General features: G+C 40.0%; 3 protein-coding genes across 3 annotated transcripts in view; all 3 read right to left on the minus strand.

Moving 5' to 3' along the window:
- LOC308411065 (nuclear factor 7, brain-like) overlaps window positions 1-19505 on the minus strand; it is a gene marked incomplete at its 5' end in the record, with an annotated part of 121925 nt that overhangs the window by 54027 nt on the left and 48393 nt on the right. The gene's annotated exons all lie outside the window — the stretch shown is intronic.
- Window positions 368-14191, minus strand: LOC308400481 (uncharacterized protein). Its single transcript, XM_080888214.1, has 18 exons — window positions 13359-14191; window positions 13183-13284; window positions 10498-10596; window positions 8882-8947; window positions 8707-8799; window positions 8471-8625; window positions 7734-7843; window positions 6861-7003; window positions 6453-6550; window positions 5285-5362; window positions 4032-4095; window positions 3831-3938; window positions 3537-3635; window positions 2110-2175; window positions 1935-2027; window positions 1702-1856; window positions 1273-1382; window positions 368-1028 (listed from the first exon to the last, which is right to left on the minus strand). The coding sequence occupies exons 1-18, from the start codon at window positions 13411-13413 to the stop codon at window positions 875-877; spliced, it is 1848 nt and encodes a 615-aa protein (XP_080744340.1). The 5' UTR covers window positions 13414-14191; the 3' UTR covers window positions 368-874.
- On the minus strand, window positions 14340-18401 carry cyb5d1 (cytochrome b5 domain containing 1). Its single transcript, XM_080904831.1, has 4 exons — window positions 18167-18401; window positions 16664-16740; window positions 15565-15783; window positions 14340-15452 (listed from the first exon to the last, which is right to left on the minus strand). The coding sequence occupies exons 1-4, from the start codon at window positions 18288-18290 to the stop codon at window positions 15222-15224; spliced, it is 651 nt and encodes a 216-aa protein (XP_080760957.1). The 5' UTR covers window positions 18291-18401; the 3' UTR covers window positions 14340-15221.

Genomic DNA, 19505 nt, shown 5'->3' on the forward strand with positions numbered 1-19505 from the left:
ATGCAAGTCTGAATCATCCTCACAAGGAAGATCTAGTAAATTGATTGTGTTCATCGTGATGTGTTTCTTCCACCGAAAACGCCGGGACATCACAGAGTGTTCTCTCACAGGTTGTGGAGTTCCACAGAGCTCAATTATTGATCACCCCTCCAGGTACTCCTGCTTCCACCAACAGTCCAAAGACATGCAGTTAGTGGGGTTAGGTTAATCAGTGATCCTAAATTTCCCTTAAGTGTGAATATGAGTGTGAATTGTTGTCTGTCTCTTTGTATTAGGCCTGCGATGGACTGGTGACCTGTCCAGGGTGTACCCGGCCTCTCGCCCTGTGCTAGGCTCCAGCCACCCCACGACCCTGACAAGAACAAGTGGAAGAGAATGGATGGATGGAAGGATACTTTTTATTTAGGTTTACATTGTAGCATTGTTTGTACAACTGTAGTACAATTTTTATGTTTCAGTTGTGTGAGATGCAGACAACTGATAACTTAACACTTCACCCAGTCTGCTTATTGTTTCTGGCACCGAAAACCCAACATAGTGAGTCTATAATCAATGTGTGACATCACAGTGACTCTTGTGTACTATCTAAAACATGCACACAGTAAGCCTGTTCAGTTTGAATGGTGGTAGGTGAAGCTAAAGAGCACAAAGGGTTAGGCTTCGTGATCTGGGATAAACTGGACCTGTTGGTGTGATGTCCCTAATACTCACAGAAAGGTATTTTACTACAACAAAAACACAACCTGTAAATCATGGACTCCTTAGAGTCCCATTCATTCTGGCCAAGCTCAACAGCGCCCCACTATGAAATTTTCTTTGTAATCAACAGTAGTTGGAGAGCAGTTTGTGGGCGGAGCCAGGCAAACGAATGTGTTCAAATGTTCAGGCTGTGTTTCTGACAGATGAAGCGGAACCTGGCGGAGCAGTGGTGGTCATTCAGGCGTCCATCACTGTGAAGGTGAGCACAGTCTTCATCCCCTCCAAGACCGTGCCCAGTCCAGCTGTCAGGCTGCCCAGGTCCCCATCGCCTGAAAATGCACATTCATCAAGGGGAACACAGGTAAACAGGAGAAAATGTAACAGAAAGTTTTCAGATTTTTAATTGGACCTTGAGTTTTAAATTGCAGGTTAGAGAATATTTTATAAATGCAAGAAATAGTCATTTTCATCCTTGTGTCTCGAGTTAATTGATATTAAGTGGCCGTACACAGTTAATGCAGCATGACAGGAGAAAATAACAGAGAATTTATATTTTTTGTTACTGAAACAGACCTGCGCTCAATCCTGTATGGTGTCTGGTTCACCCACTCCCACCTCCCAGTTCTGGAGTCAGACAAACCGATCCAGTACAATTGAGGGATTGTATTACGGGTCACAAAGTCCTGGATAAAGAAACAATGACGGCATTTGGAAAAAAACAAACAAACAAAAAATTATTGTTTGTGTGTGTGTGTCTCAATTTGTTGTGAGATGTGTTCCTGCTCTTTTGAATATTTGTCTCTGCTAAGACAGAGATAAATATTCAACAGGAGGCGTTTTCCCAGAATATGTTTGCAAATAAGAATTTGTATTTAATGACTAAGCTGTTTAAATAAAAATTACATTGACTCACTACTCCATCTTGTGGTACAATACAATATTGCACAATATTGCAAAAAGTGTTTCATAGTAGATTATGTGACGGGTGTGGGCAGGTCTTACCCACTCCTTGTCGTTACGCAGAATGACCAGGTGGGCTTGTTGTGTTTCACACCAGTCTCTGGACTCGTTCCAGGACCGAGAATCACTGCTGAAGAAGTAACAGGTGGACTCAAACACAGTCCAACCCACAGGACAACAACTACCTGTAGTTGAACCTGACAGAGAGAAACAGTTGCCACGGATGTGAAATTCAGTCTGCAGATGTGTAAAATGGTAAAATATTGTAAACGCACTGTTGTTGATGATGTGTTCAAGGGAACATTTGATGGCTGCAATATTCTTGGTGAGTGTGTCGATGAGTGCCAGCTGCTTCATGGCCTCCGACACTGATCACACAGCACAAACAGAAGTTAAACATGATGTTTAGAGTTATCACCAGCAGTAAAATCTACAGCGGGGCAAACAGACCTGAGGTAAGCCGGTCCTTGTTGTTCTCAACAGTAAACTGTAGCTGCTGAACTTGTTTAGCTGTTTCTAGAAAGAAAAAGATTTAGCATGTTAGCATATTTGACACTGTGGCTAGTTCACTGATTAATTTAGAATATCTCAAAAATCCTTCAGATAAGATGTTGTTAAGGAACAGAAGGGCTATGGGAAAACCAAAGTGTCTTAATATGAAATGGAATAGGTGAAAGGCAGCTATTTAAAAGCACCTAGTACTGAGACAGCACTGGCTAACCGGGGCCTCAAGGGAACTGGTAGCTTTGGGGCGTTAGGCCTCGATGGGGTTTGCCTTAGCGAAGACCAATTGGCCTGCTGACCCTCAGAATTATAGACTTTTTTGTATCTGGAACATCACTACAGTCATAAGGAAGAAACCTGACCTTGTTAAGAAGGTGGAGTGACATTGGTAGTGATGTGTCCTGTGTGCCGAAGCTTCGAAGCATGTGTCGGGTAATCTCGGGGGAGTTTTGATTATTAATCTGATTTCTGTCTTTTAGTTTATTAAAAAGTGAAGCGCCACATCACATCATTATAATCACAGAGCCTGTTTCACTTGAATCGTCCACTTGATGGTGCAGTAGAGCAAATGAATCATCACAATACTTGGAACCATATTGGACCATCGACCTGTTGGATGGAAAGCTTCAGTTCATCACGAGGCTTCATCTCACCATCACTAGACCTTGGCCTCACTTCTTTCTAAAGGAAGGATTGTGGAATCACAATCCCAGAAAGTGAAAGTCACCTCTATGAACATTTAGCTCACAGAGGGTAATCCTTTTGAATGTGCGCACTTGTGCAGCAGTTGAGAACACCAAATCTTCTTGGTTAATTTTTGATCGAATCCTACAGTCCTTGTTGGGGACTACATAAATCGCCGTGGTGCCTTTAAAAGCTCATGTGGGTGACATAGTAGACACCTGTAGATTGCAAGCACTACCCAGTCTGATTTGAACCAGACTGGTATTTTGTTATTTCACTTCTGTACCAGGCATGGGTACAAACATCATGTTCAAGGTGGCTCATAAGTGCATATGGTGGTTGAGCGCCGTAGGCTAAGGGTCAGTAATTAACTTTGTTGTCATATATTCTGATCTTATGTCTTAGACTCTCAGAGAGAAAAGCAGCACTGTCAAGTGATCACTACGTTCTGGTGACTTGGATTAGATGAATGCTGCTGGTCAGACCGAGTTATCCCAAATGACTGGAAAGACCTGGAGTAGGTCTTGTCTTTAGGGAGCCATAAAATTCTGGATGTTGTGGGTTACACTGCAAATCCGCAAATCTGTTAACTTGGAAAGTCTGACTTATAAAGTCTTTACATATGAACTAACCACATTTAGTTTTCTAATACTATGTGTGACAAAGACATTGACTAACAGGCATTTTACCTTGAGCTTGATGCAGTGAGGTGTTAAATGACTGGATGATGTCACTCATGTTGGAAACTCTCTGATCCACAGACCACAGATATTTTGATGTCTTTGTATCTGAACACACAAAACGACAGCAAATAAAAATAATATTTAGCTAAGCTTGTGTTATAGTAACTAAAACAGTGAGCATAGCCTATAATGGAATAAAAGTGACAGCCTTACAAAGCAGATCAGCATAATCACAAAAAGGTCAGCGGAGTAAAATTAGTCATAAAGAAATCTCTGTTTATGTGTCTGTTTTATACTCACTGGTAACTCCAAGCACTATGATCAGAATCAACAGGATCACAGCAGTCAGACCAGGAAATAACCAGCGTTTGAACCTGGACATCGGTGAGACGAAGTGCGGTGGAGAATCTGACAGACAGAGGCAGACATAGTTACTGCTTCACAAGTAGATCTTAAAATCCTAAAATCAAATAAGTTGCTTACTCAAGCTCAAACAGATACCTTTGGTCCAGAGGGCAGTGTTGTCCCAATTATTCTCATAAGGTACGTCAGACATCGCGGCTACCTAGTCTGGTTAAATAAGAAATTTAAAAAAGCAAAGAAATCTGCTCAAAAAGATTCTCAAAAAAACAGCTATTCTAATCCTATTGCATTAACAGTGTGCTTGGGATCGTTGTCATGCTGAAAAATGAAGTGTTTAATTTTTTCATCTTTCTCAATGATTTGATTTTCAGATACTGTTTATCTGCAGCAGTTTTTTGTTGTTTTTTAGACCTGCCACTTCTTTGTCCAGCCAGTTTTCTGATTTTCTTAAATCAAAATTTTCAGGTAATAGTTATTTGGGAATCACCTTGTTGGTGCAAAAATACTTGATTCCTGTCAAACTGTATTATATTAGATAATTTTCATAGACTGAGCCACAAAAATGGGAACTAATGGTGTGTTTCTGCAGCAGGCTGCTGGTAACAAAGTGCCTAAAGATACAGTTTTAAAATTGGTTCGTTCTATAATGACGGTGATGTAGTTGTGGAAGGAGGCAATCAAAAGGATAGTTCGATGGTTTGAGATATTTATTCATGAGTGGGTCTTATTGTTCCCATGTGACAAAGACACATCCACTCCACATTTACATTTATACCTGCTGTTGCTTCACCTTTGATATCATATATGAGTATGCTGAAGACCCTTCTCTTGCTGGAGGTCTCCTGACCTCAACCTCCCCCGGACCTGCTGTTCCTGAAATAGTCTGAGTTACAGGGTACACGTCTCGTATGCTCCCCTATCCTAACCTCAAACTAGGTTCATTAGACTCTTGTTCTAATTATAGAGGTCAGCAACATTTGTTGAGCCTGAAAATGTGCCCAAAGATGAAAGTTCTTTATGTCCCCATCGGTAAATGCGGTCTATGCTGAAAATATTAAGGAACTGGACTGACAATGGGTGAAAAAGCAGCCAATGGGGAAAAAAAAGACCTTAAGAAAGCCTGGAGAACTTCTGCTCAAGACCATCTTAAAGTCTTGCTGCTTGGAAGCAAAGTATAAAGAATCAGTTCTGCATTTTAATTTAACCTGTTATAGATTTGAATCTTTATGTTGAAAAGAATCAAACCAAAGCAGTTTAAATGTAAACTCTAACTGCATTTATGTATATTTTCAATAAATATACAAAGCTGTGTTTAAAATTACTAAACTGATTCAAATATCAAACCCAATTCACACTGTTACAAACAAATTAATAATGAAAGAGTTTCTCACCTTTGTTCTGCCTCTGAAGTAGCAGGGATTCTCAGACATAAAGATTGATATTTCCTCCTCTTCCTGCCCTTCATGCAACTAGCTGTGTGAAAACACTCACTCATCATTTTTACGGGTATGTCACAACATTTTGGGGGTCTTAGCTTCGTGTTTATCATCCTATTCGCTAGATTTTAAAGTGAATCAGCCCAAGTTTTACAGAAGTTGCTTTCAAAACTTCCTTTTTAATGAGAAACAGGCAGCCATTCCCTGCCAAAGCGCCACTTTTCAGTTGATACTTCCCCAAAATCAACCAAAACCTACAAAAACTGTATGCAATCTGTGTGACGATTATACCATCCTAATATCTGACACTGACACGGCTTTATTCAGATGCTTTAAAAAAGTTTTGTTGCTATAAAGCAGGGGTGTAGATATAGAGACCAAAACTATTTTTTGTAATCAGGCTGTAACATTTTTTATTTCTGCTTTGAACTTGGACATTTGAATGTGAGAGTCTGTGGATAAGGATGTCCTCCTTTAATGTCCACTAGGTTCGTCCCCTAGGTTGGAGTGGACAGCATTTCTACTTCAGGACCACAGACTTAGATAAGTTTACAAAATTACCACATCATGGTTAACTGACTCGAAGCATGGTTAAAGGTTACAGTGAAAATACTGTTAAAATATTATTAGATCTTGCTAATTATTTGGCACTGATGAAACACCTTACTGAGATGTTACATGGCCTAGTCCAGCCCTTGATGTGTGTTTTACCCACATGTGCACAATACAGCATGATGACCAAAAGGATTAAAGCAAACTAACAAGAAAAGCAAATGTGCAGCCACAGATGATTAGAAATAGCAAAAAAAAAATAAAAAAATATGTCATGTTCTAGCATATGCTTGGTCACAAGGACCCCATTTAGAGTTAGGGGTAGGGTTTGGCTAACATTAACCTCTTTATACATAATTGTATTCATTCAAATCGTAGGTTTTTTGAATAAAAAGTTCCTCATTAGTATGTAGCTAAAACAAAACCCAACTCCATGACCAAGTGAAAGTCCAACATTCAAGAAGTCAGAGGTCAGCCCTCAGTGAGGTTGTCATTTAAGAGGGAGGCAGACAGCGGGGCTGAGCAGATCTCACTGGAGCGCAGTTCTCATTCAGCATCTTCATGTCCCGACAGTGCTGTTGTTGTTGTATTTCCAGATGTAGCGTTGGGCGTCAGAGTTGTAGTGCAGGTAATGTTGGAAGATCTCCTCAGATTCTCCTCTGAGCACACCTGAGGGCATCAGGACGCTCATTAAAGAGCTCATGTGTTGCAATTACAGGTCTCTCTCACTATTGTTTTTCCACAGTCTCAGTTTTAGTCCATGTTCTATTCAGTCTTTAAAGTAAACACCTTGGGAAATTTTCTACAATTTTACAATTTTCTTCTACAGCTCCATATAGCCTCATTAACTCTGGACCTGCTGGAGAGCGCCCCCTGTAGAGCAGTAAGTCCAGAAAGTGGGATATCTTCATTATATTATAAGTTTTTGCGGTGTAATCTGAGAGCAGATGTGGGCAAAGCCAGGGAAGCAGGTGTGTTCAGGCATTCACGGTAGGTTTCTGACAGATGAACTGCATCTTGATGGAGCAGTGCACGTCGTTCAGGAGTCCATCATCATAAAGGTGAGCGCAGTCTTCATCTCCGTGCCCGGTCAGGTTGTCCGGCTGCCCGGGTTTCCACCGCCTGGAAAAACACACATACATTACTTATGTTTGTGAGCAAATTCTATGCAGAAGTGAGCATAATTGTCCTATTCTCATCTCCAGGGTTACAGCAGCTTTTGTCAAAGCTGGCATGGCTCATTTCTGCACTAAAAGCTGTGCTAACACTGAGTAAAGCCACAGGGAAAATGCTGCTTCTGCTAACATGCTAATTTTGTTTCTACAGTGTCTGACAGGAGGGATTTGCAGCTGGAAACCGGATATAAAATTCCCGCCAACTCTGGATCACTTTCTTTTTCAGTCGAGTCAGTCTCTTTAAGGGCAATCTGTGGACATGTGTGCATGTTTTTGTAATTTCCGAAAAACCTATTTGAAAAAAAAAAATACTAATAAAAGGCATGATGTGTCTTTGAGTATGGCCCAAACATTTGGGGAATTAAAGTCAATAAAAAGCAGGATGAAACATGAAAAAAGGAAAGTAAGTAAATAAGTAAGGAAGACTTGCAGACTCACAGACTTGCAGTCACAAAGCACAGTACAGAAAAATAGTAAATGGAAAAAAATAAGTTAAAGAAAAATGGAAAATAATTTTTAAAAAGTTTGGAATGGCTGGTTTGGCTAGTATGATGCCAGTATGGCTTTATGATTTTCATCCTCTTTCATCTGGAATTGTTTGATTTTGATTCTTTCCATATCATTAATGCAAGACAGAAGAGAGGTCACATCTGTTTGTTTTTTTTTTTTTTTAAGACCTGGGCTCCACTGTGTACGGCGTCTGGTTCACCCACTCCCAGCGCCCAGTCCTCCAGTCAGACAAACCAATCCAGTAAAAGTGAGGCATGCTCCTGCGGGTCACAAAGTCCTGGACAGAGAGAAGTATAAAGTAATTTTTTCTTATTTTCTTGTCTGCAAACTACTAAAAAAATAAAATAAAATGCAGGATATTCATAACTTGAAGGTCATTTGTGTAAATTCCACTTTTACCTCTAGAGGGCAGCATTTAAGCAGTGGATTTGTTAACATTAGCCTTGGTACAACGTCCTCATGTGACTTTGACTTTTCTCAGCCTTCCATTTTAAATAAAAACTTACTTGCTTAGTTAAAGATGCTTTTGACTGTGTGCACATAAAGTTTTCAAATCTTTTCTTAAATCCAGAAAATGTCAGACAGTACATCTTAAACCTCGACTCTTTATCTATGAGTCATTTTGAAGCTCTTTTCTAAGTGTTTCTGTCCTACTTCAGGCCTGCTCACAAAAAAGATAAATAAAATGTTGTCTTTATGGGTGAAAGAGTTAAATTATGTTTTAAAAAGTGTGCCATGCCCATGACATTGTCCACTGACACCTCTGAGGCTCTGAAGTCTCTGCTGTCTGAATTGTTGAGATGCTGTTAACCAGACACATTTTTACAAACTAGGAAACGTTACCATTCAAATAAAGACTGGTACATTTCATGCTGAATCATGTGAATAGTGTGGCAGGTCTTACCCACTCCTTGTCGTTGCGCAGAATGACCAGGTGGGCTTGTTGTGTTTCACACCAGTCTCTGGACTCGTTCCAGGACCGAGAATCACCGCTGAAGAAGTAACAGCTGGACTCAAACACAGTCCAACCCACAGGACAACAACCACCTGCAGTTGAACCTGACAGAGAGAAACAGGTACACAGGTGTGAGCGTCAGTCTGCAGATGTGTATTTTCCTAATATAAATATGGTATACACACTGTTGTTGGTGACGTGTTCGTGGGAACATTTGATGGCAGCGATGCTCTTGGTCAGAGAGTCGATGACCGACAGCTGTTTCGGCGCCTCTGACACTGAACACACAGCACAAACACAGGTTAAACATGATGTTTGGAGTCATCACCAGCAGTATAATCTACAGGGGGGCAGACAAACCCGAGTTAAGCTGGTCCTTGTTGTTCTCAACAGCATACTGGAGCTGCTGAACTTGTTTAGCCGTTTCTAGAAACAAGGAGACTTAGCATGTTAGCATGTTTGGCAACTGGAACACTTAAAACGATGAGGTTTGGTTTAGACTTTCACATTGTTAGTGTAAGTCTGCATAAACCCCTTATGAGATAAATATTTTAGTGTCAGGGACCTGGGTCTGATGACCCAGGTGTCCTCTGCAGTTTTGGACTTATATTACTTGTTATAAGTATATTTGATGTATGGTATGGCTGTCACTGGTTTCCCTGATTGCAGGTATGTGTGTGTGGGTGTGTATATGGGTGTGGGTGCATCTGGTAGGCTGGTTTACGGGCACCATTAGGCCTGGTGGGTGTGCCCTGCCAGGTGGCTGGCCACACCTGAGGAAGATGTTCACACAAACCTGCAGATGATCAAGCCTCTTTGAGGGAGCTACTTAGCAGTGTGGTGGAGCTCTCTCTGATGCTGGATCGTTTTGTGAGACTTCCTGTTAGTTTCCCAGCTGGAAGTCAGTGAGTGTGAATTTGTCGCAGTGTAGTGTATTTACGGCTCCTTCTGTTATTTTCTCAGGAGAATTGCGGGACGAGAGGGCAGCAAGCACAGGTTACACGAACACTAAGGAGCACATGCACAGAGCACTGACACTGGATGAAGACACGGCACGGGAGTCTGGGACACACGGGGATTTATTGGTGAATTGTGTTTTAATATAAATGTGTCATTTTTAATTTAAATATGTTTCAATATCTAGTGTTATCTAGTGTTACATTGTCCACCTGTACCAGATAGCTGTAACTGTCATGATAGGCTGTGTGGCAGGCAGGCCGGAGAAGTGGACCCAAGAGCAGGACTCAGAACCGGCAGGTTAAACCTAAAGCACAGCTTTGTTGCTCAGAAAAAACTCCACATGGATAAAACGTCCAAAAAACCAAAACAAAACTCTGAACATAGGAACTGAAACACTGGAACTGAGCAACTAAACAGAAGTAGAAGACAAACACACAGCATACTGAGGGTAGCAAACATTAACGACACGACAGAGGGCAAAGGCAAACACAGGGCTTAAATACACAGTGGAGTAATCAGGGAATAGGAAACAGGAGGGAGACACAGCTGGGAGAAATTAGGGCTAACGCGACAGGGGGAAGTAAAATGGACACTGACATAAGACATGGACCTTCAAAGTATAACAGAAAACAAATCACATCGAGACACAGACTTGACACAAAACCTAAAAATTAAACTCATAACCAGGACCAAACTGAAACCTAGAATAATAATAATAATAATAATAATCAAAACAGCACAACTAAAGAATCAGAACATAAATCATAACACAGAAGAAGAATACCAAAACACAAGAAACTGAAAATGCTGGGTCAAAATGACCCAGAACTGGGACAATAACTAGTTATGCTGTGGATCTAAACACCTTTAAGTTTGATGTATTAAATCTATATAAGCTAACCACATTCAGATTTTAAGTGTAGCAGAGTAATGTGCTGAAACTGTGTCCTGTTTTTGTTTTGTTTTTTTGTTTTTTGAGTGTTCTCCAAAAAGACGTTAACTAACAGGTGTGCTACCTTGAGTGTGATGCAGTGAGGCGTTCAGTGATTGGACGATCTTACTGAGGTTGGAAACTCTCTGCTCCAAAGTCCCCAGACGATTTGACATCTTCCTGTCTGAAAAAAGAGATGGACAAGGTCAACTGCACACATCCCCCAAAAAGAGGAAATTCTTCTAGTATAGCAAACTAAACACTCTATAATACAATAAAATAGTGTAATAAAGAAATTTGCTCAACAAAATAAGACAAAATAAAAAATGTTCAGTAAAGAAAAATCATTAAAAGAACAAAATGAAACAAAACTAGAGATGATAAAATAAAAAGCTGATTTTAAAAACTGGCTCTATTACATAATGAAGATTCAATATAACAAAAACTGTAAATCAAATGACTTATCTTTCTATTCATTTAATAATTTAATTTCAAGATGATGTCATGTAAATATCTACTGTGTGATTAGAGTTTAGTTATCATTTGTTTTTCTCTTTGTCATGTTGAAGGATCAAAAATTATTTTCAATTACAAGAAAATTCTGTAAACCATCTTTGCAGTCACAGTGATTTTGCTACTAACGTACTCGGCTCGTGCTGATTCTAATAATCATTTTGCACATACAAGAAAAAGTTTGTACGTGTTTTTTTCACTAGAGACTATAAAGAATGCATATGAAGTGGAAAGCTGAGATGGTTGAGAGTGTGCAGTGGAGGGATCATTGATATATTGGACATATAGGAAAAGAGAAAGACCTCGAAGGATGTTTATGGATGTAGAGGTGGGATTTAGCATGTGGATTTGGACCCCAAATGCAGACCTAGACATGAACGGCTCAAGATGGTGGCATGTATGCACATATGCAGTGGCACAGTGCTTCCAACTACTGTGCACCTTTTTGTGTTTTTCTACTATTTATATTTTATTCCTTTTTTTTTTTTTTGCCTGTCCCGTTTGGCTCTTTTGCCATCAGAATTATTGTCTAAAGGCAAAGAAAGATGCCCAATGGATTTACTTTACCAAACTGACCATCCCAGCCTTGCCGTATTATATTTTATTCCAACACAGTTGATGTGGGACACCCAGAATTTAGTTGTACAATAAAAAGGACAAAAGACTACTCTATTCTATTTCTATTTTAAAAGGCAGACTGAAAACGCAGAGCTTACTTATAATATTGGTAGTGTGCAGTGATGGGAATAACGGCGTTACAAGTAACAGCGTTACTAATGGTGTTTTTTTTTCAGTAACGAGCAATCTAACTAATTACTATTTCTATCGTTACAACGGAATTAGAGTTACTAACAAGGAAACGCCGTTCGTTACTATTTTTCAACAAACAGACGGTTGAAGCTGTGCTCAGCTTACCGCATCTTATATCAGTTGCACAGAAGTAGCTGTAAGTAATCTGGACGCTACAGCTTTAAGCAGCTGTGCGCTCCCGCGGACGGTAATCACGATCACTGTCTAGCACAACACCTGGAGCTAAGGGGGCAAAACAATCGCATGAGTGCTGCTGTTTGACTGAGGAAGAATAAAGTAGTCGTGGTAAGACAATCACATGACCACTTAAAGACAAAGCAACAAGGTGATTTATACCAGTTTGTAAATTGTGTTGATAGGCCTCGTACAACCAGAGTCATTGTAGCACTCTCGTGTGATGCAACAAGTCAATAATCACACGTTTACTGTCTAAGGAAAGTGCTAGCAAGCACTCTCTGCTTATGAGCAAAAAATAAAATAAAAACAACAAAAAAACAGGAAGTTTTAGGAGTGACGGCGAGAGAGAGAGAGACAGCAGAAAGAGAGAGAGAGAGTTTTGAGATGTGAGAGATTTGTGACATTTAGCATGTTTGGAGTGTTTAGTTAATGTGTTGTCTTGTGTAGTTAGTGTTTAGTGTTGTGGATAGTTTTGTGTTTGTGTCAGAACAATAAGGCGACTGCTGTCTCCAGGTAGAAACAGGAGTGATACACCTGCTGCTGTCAGACCTGCAGGTATCAGGCTGTGATGTTCTCCTTTATAGTGGACAGAAATTATGTTTTTGGAGTGGCACAAATAATTTGTGTGGCATCTTATTGAAGAACAGCTGATCTGTAAATAGTTTGAAATGGTTATTTTAAAAAATGTAAATGTAAATAATGTAAATAACTTTGTTTGCAAACTTGTGCATAGGATTTTAAAATTGACAATTTATATTTGCATTTAAAGTTGTGAAATATGATCATTAAACATGTTTGTGGTTGTTACAGTAAAAAATATAACCTTTTCTACTTTGATCTTGTGTTTTTTGTCTGATTTTAGACCAATTGTGTTAATACAGTATGTCAAAATGAAAACATAACTGTAAATTCAGACACGTGAGGTTGTGCTGAAAAGAATGACACCAAACAAGGCAAAGTAAATAGTTTTTAAAGGTAAAATGTGGAGGGAACATCAAAAGTAGTTAAAAATGGCCAATTATACCCTGGACCCCAGAGGGTTAAACGTTTTTTTAAAGTAACGGAATAGTTACTTTTCAAGTAATTAATTACTTTTAGAATCTTGTAACTCAGTTACTAACTTGAAGAAGTAACAGTGGTCACCACATTTAACCTAAAGAATGTGTGTGTGTGTGTGTGTGTGTGTGTGTGTGTGTGTGTGTGTGTGTGTGTGTGTGTGTGTGTGTGTGTGTGTGTGTGTGTGTGTGTGTGTGTGTGTACACGCACTTACTGGTACTTCCCATCACTATGATCAGAATCAGCAGGACCACGACGATCAGACCAGGAAACAGCCACCGTCTGAACCTGGATGCAGATGAGGGTGCTGGACTGTCTGCTTGACAGACGCTCAGTTATTACAGGTGCACGCTACAACCAAGACATTCCCAACTTAAATGAAACGGATACCTGTGAGAGAGAGCGTCGTCTGGTCCCAGTAATTCTCATAATATGATTCCTCCATTCTGCTCACCTCTTACTGTGGTTAAAATAGAGTCAGTCAAGTTACAGTACCTTTGGAGAGACGAACAAAAGTCTCAAAAACTACCCGGTGATGCCTCCCTTTATTACTTTCAAGTTAAACCGTAAAGTTATTTTAAACGTATTAAATATAAATTGGATCAAAGTAGTTTAAAGGAATACACCTGTAGCTGGATTTATGTAGATATTCAGTATATAAATACACCTATGCTAATCTCAACAAAATCAAGTTGTTCTTTCTACCAAACTCACTTAAATATCAACACTAATTCAAACTAATAATGGAGAAAGAATAAAGTGCTCCTCACCTCTCCTCTGCCTGTGAAGAATCAGCTGGAAAGCATCAGATAAAAGTTTACATCACCTCCTCCCTCCCACCCACCAAGTAAGAAACTATGTGCAAGTACCCGTTTTATTAAGCGCATCATAATTATTTTTGAGGATTTAGCTCCTGGTCTCACATCCTATTTTAGTATTTTCTGTAAAATGAGCCTCAGAATTTCCCTTTTGTTCAGAAACATTTTCTCCCAGGGAGGGAAGCATTCCTCAGTCTGAACTTCCCTAAAATCAACCACAGTGTTCACAAATTCAAACTATGTGTAAATGCAAGATCACAAACAAACACAGACATGTGGTCTTAAACTTTAACACAAGATAACCATAAACACAAAGCTCGATATAAAACAAGAGCTGCTCGGGACACAGTGTTCATCTAAACCTTAAATGGTTTAATTGAAACACCTTAAACTGTGGAAAACCATCTGGATCCGTTTTTCTATGACATTAATTCATAATCACATTAACATTCACCAGGTTTTAGGGGATGGTCTCAAGTACAATTTTAGTCACATGTTTGCATTAAACATAATGTTCCAACAGCAGCAAAAAGGCCACACTACCATTAATGGAAACTTTAAGTGTTAATACAATTTAAACAGGTGAATTTAGATTATAATTTAAATCTGAACAAAAGTAAAGGACCTATAACAGAGCCCTGTGGAACTCCATGACCTGTAAGAAAACACTCTGTGACACCCCATTCTGGGTTTTGTTACTCACAGTGTTCTCAGATGGTTATGCCATCCAGAGATACGCCAACTAGAGGCTAAAAAGCTTCAGGTCTGACTTTTACAGGCTTGTTGTACATCTATACATGTGTTTTACTGACGTTAACTTCCACTTTTTTAAGCCTTTAGTTGTAGTACGTTATATGTTATTAATATATATCTCATTCTACCTGAAATCTATTATTTGTAAAGGTTGTAAACATGTTAATTTCACCTGAAGACTTGAATATTTTAACACGGGAGTCTATGGGGCCTGACTCACTGGAGTGGACATTGAAGGAATTGCAAATGAATTAGGTTTAAACCAGGGGTGGCCAACATTTTCTCTTCATATTCATCTCGTCATATTTAAAGATGTTTAAAGATGTGAGGGGCTGAACTGATAGATGTAAAAGAAGATGTAAAATTAAGTTAAATGCAAGGAAACAACATATAGACAGATAGACCAAACAGAGTTTGGCTCTGGATCAGCCTCTTGATGCACAAAATTTGCCAACTGCTTAGCTCAGTTAGCCATCAGGGGCCTCAGCTAACCCTAACTGAGTCTCCAGTGACTTTGTGGGAGTCCATCTGTGCTAATGTGCAGCTCAGATTGGCCTTTAAAGAGAATTTAAGGTCTCTCTTTGGTGAAAACTTTCATCAAACGACAGTTAGAAAAGGCACCTGTTAGCACAGCTTTAATAAAATAACTGTTATGTTCTAGTCCACAGTTCAGGGTCAGAGGTCAGCCCTCGGTGAGGTCATCGTTGTAGTGGAGGAGGATGGCGGGGGTGAATGCGTCTCGGTCCAGACGCAGCTGTTCGAGCTCGAGGTCATTGTCTGGGACATTGTTCTCACTCAGCGTCTTGTTCATGTCCAGGACGGCGCCGTTGTATTTCCAGGTGTAGCTGCGGGCATGCGAGTTGTATCGCAGGTAGCGCTGCAGGATCTCGTTCAGAGTCTCCTCTGAGCACACCTGAGGGCATCAGGACACACACTGTGTTTGTAGCTAAACGTCTTTGTGACCGTTAACCACATCATGAAGGCGCAGTTACCCAAAGTGCATCTGGCTGAGGTGATGTGCTCACCTCCATCCGCTGCTCCTGTGACGTCAGCGTGTTGATGATTCGCATCCACCTGGTTTTAGTGGACAGCAGCCCCACCTCGTATCGGCTATCTCTCCACCACGGCTGTCCGATGTCGCTGTCCCAGTCGGAGCGCGGACCGTTGGGGGGGATGTGCAGGAAACGCCCCCTGGGGGTGTAGTACGCCACACAGCAGGTCAGAGGGTCCACGTACTTCAGGATCTGAGGACAGGTGGGAAATTAATTTACTATCTTTTTACATTGACAGCACAGGAGCATAAAACCACCAGATGCTGTTTCAGGTTTCAGGTCTGAGGCGGGCCACTGCCCACAGACTCCAGATCAGAGAACTGAAATATCCTCATGAAGTAAAAGCAAAACCTGCTGGAGAAAACAGTGAAGTGTGTTTACTTTAACTGTCCAAGTACAAAGCAACAGAAAATGTTGTCTGATTATCTTTAGCTGAACTGTGATAAGAATTTTTATTTCTCTATATTTTCTATACGAGAAAATTATGTGACCTGGAAACTGATTCTGACCACTCACACAAGCCTAGAGAGCAGTCTGCACTCCCATGGAAACCACAGGTCTCTAGGAAAAAGTGTTTTTTTTCCTGAAAGTTGCTCGAGGTTGGAAGGATTTGGGCTGACTGAGGCTCGAGGCCTGTGTGACTTGGGCTTAAACCTCAAGTGAAGCTTCCTGTAGAGAAGATTAAACAACAGTATCTCAATTTTCTCCAAATCAGAACTCAGTAACAGGCGAGTACATTCAGGTGAAAACACTCTTCAGCAGGATTAGGAATGCACGACTATTACTCAAGCTGCCCTTAATGACAGGTGTAGGAGATGACTGAGTGTGACTGTGGCTCAGGAGGATGTTTGATTCCAGCATGCTGTAATGCCCTTCAGCAAGACACTGATCCCCTGAACGGTCCCAGAAGCATCCATACAAGCAGTGCGAAAGTGCCTAAAGTTGAAAGATGAAGTAAAATCTAAGACATAAATGTAGCTTAAGTAGTAAAAATGAACTCTTGGGTCTGTGCTACAGTAGAAAAGCTCTGCACAGTCTAACACCAGTCCACGTAAGTTTGATCGGCACTCACGTCTTCAGTTTTGGGGTCAAACCAGCTGCTGATGTCCTTCCCTGCAAACTCCATGATGGGCAACAGCAGAACATCACCTGCAGACAGAAACACATGTTACCCTCATAAACACCATCTTTCTTAATACTCTCCACCTGAGAACTCCCACAGTGGTGTCTGATTTTAACCCACTTACATTTTAAGAAAGCTGTAGGAGGAAATACTACACAGATGTTTACTTATACTCTTTCAAATTAACATTACAAAGGCTTTCAAACAGCAACAAAACAAGCTGATCATAGAGTCTAAAGCATGAAGCCAGTGTTGATGGAACAAAAACTGCAGTTCCTCTAATGTCCACTTGAGGCTCCAGCAGCGAGTCAACTTTAAGGAAAGATTATTTTAAAGTGTCTTTGTTTTCAAAATAAAAGTGTCCAATTAGTAATTGGAAGGTAATGTTAGGTGAGGTAAGGTAATGAATGTTATGAAATCTCACATTTTCAAAATAAAACCTAGAGTTAGTTAAAAGAATTCATCATTTTCAAAATAAAAGTGTATTAGATAGGGGATGGTAACAGGATGCTATGAAATCTCTGATTTTCAAACTAAAATTCCACCTTTAGTTATAGGAATGCATCAAAATGCTTAAAAGTGTAATTTTTTCAGAGTAAAACTGTCCGATCAGTTATTAGAGGAAACAGGATGCCTTGAAATATTAAGATTAACTTCCACACAAAGTTAATTCATCCAAGCGGTTTAAATATTCTCTTTCAAACTATTTGGGTCATTTACCCACCTTCGGCTTTTTCATCTAATCTAATTTATGTATTTATACACATAATTTAAACAGTAGCTGATCTAGTTCATCTTTAGATGTTACAGTCAATCATTAGTTGTGTCTTTAAAATATTACAAGCAAAAACACTTTTTTTTTAAATCGGTCTTTGACGCTTCAGTGCAGAAATGCCTGAAATGACCACCAGAGGGCAGCCTCTTGCAGTAAATGACTTGAGGTCCTCGTGTCATTTCATCCACGAGCTCCATCATAATAATAATAATAATAATAATAATAATAATAATAATAAGAAGAAGAAGAAGAAGAAGAAGAAGAAGAAGAAGAAGAAGAAGAAGGAAAAAAAAACCCAATATGCAGCAAGCACCATCTTTTGCATACAGTCTATGGATTAAATCAATGAACTGAGTGGGAAAACTGTGATCCACGTTTTCAGGGATTATTTTTTATTTATGTTTTCCCTTTGTTGTCATTTTGTGTCTTTGTACTCTGCGAGTCTTCATGTCGGACACACAAGTCTCTCACACACAGTGCAACTCCTTCTGGTTACTCGCTGTGTGGATTAGCAGCAGGAACAGACACTTCCGGAAACTCGTTTTCCTGTTGTGTAACTAAAGAGTCAAAAACAGGAATCACTCTCACTGACTCTGACTTCTCACAGAGGCACTTTGTGCTTTTCAGCCTGCCCTGTCTTCAACTGGTGACGCAGTAATCTACCTGCTGCGGCTCACCTTTGTACTGGCTCATCAGCGGGCTCAGGTCGTACACTTTGCCCAGAAACGACACCCACAGGTCCTCCGCCGTGTTGTGAGCCGCCACCTCCGAGGGAGTGAAGTACCTGGGCCGTCCCATCATCTGCAGGCGGGTAGCTGTGTCCAAGTCACGGAGAAACGCGGAAAAACAGCCCCGGTTCAGGTTTCGCCGTCTCCATGGAGCGCTGTTGACACGCTGCCATGGCAAGAGACGCCGAGGGCGGGGCTTCTGTTCATTGAAATACACGTGTTTATCTCGAGATCTAAAAATGACCTGAATCGATTTAATCAATAAAGATAGGGATGGTTTTATTTCCTAAACATTAATAAACTAATTAAAATTAATAAATTAACTGTATGTATTTGTTAGAATCATTACTCTCCGGACAGTAATATATATATGAAAAATTTCAACTCTACCCACCTGTAAATATCACCATGTTGTCTCATCCCGCAGCAAATTAAAATAATGACCCAGGAAACATCAATTTGAAAATAATCAAATGTATCTGACTGATCAAATGATTATCAGAATGATTTGATCAATAATACTGTTTTTTTCCTTAAAGTGTCCTTAATACTCAGTAGTTGTTCATCCAGCATCTGCACCAGCCTCTATGCTTCTTTAACGTTTTTATTTTGAAGGATTCAGAATGGCTCTGTTTCCTCTTATTGTTTAGTGCAGTGTAGAGACCAAGCAGATCCATAAGAGTATTTACTCCTTTAATTAGACATTATAATCATTTGGTCCTTTACTTCAAGAAATTTTCTCTAACTGGACCTTTTTAAATGCTAGCTGAATACCACTCATGCCATTTTATTACAAATGAAGGACTAGTTCTGTGCTTTGTTGTTCTGTTTTTGCACATTTCTGTCCAGTTTGAATGTGTTTGATCAGGCGCTTCTTTCTTGGTCAGCACCCTTGGTGGTGTAAAACTCACTTGACTGTGGCCTAGCTTTTTTCCTCTCAACTAAGGCTCAAAGTTTGGGTTTTTTTCCAGGCCTTGGCAAACATGATTACACATCCAAATAACGTGTCAGAGCAGGTGAGCTTGGAATGTGGCTCCATTTCTCTCTCTCCAAGAGATTTTCCTAACTTCTTTAAATTTAAAATTTTCCTTCTGAGATCTTTACTGTCATCACTGAGTCCTTGGACTGTACGTAGTATTGGTCAGTCCAATGAGTGCTGACAATTTTTCACCATTCATTTTCAAGTCATTAAACATGTATTTTGTTCAATCATTCCACTCTGTAAAATGAATAAGTCAAAGAAATTATTAAAAGCTCAAAATTACCCATGAAGAGTGCATATGAACTT

This window comes from Rhamphochromis sp. 'chilingali', assembly GCF_963969265.1.
Source record: "Rhamphochromis sp. 'chilingali' genome assembly, chromosome: 1".
NCBI classification, from domain to species: domain Eukaryota; kingdom Metazoa; phylum Chordata; class Actinopteri; order Cichliformes; family Cichlidae; genus Rhamphochromis; species Rhamphochromis sp. 'chilingali'.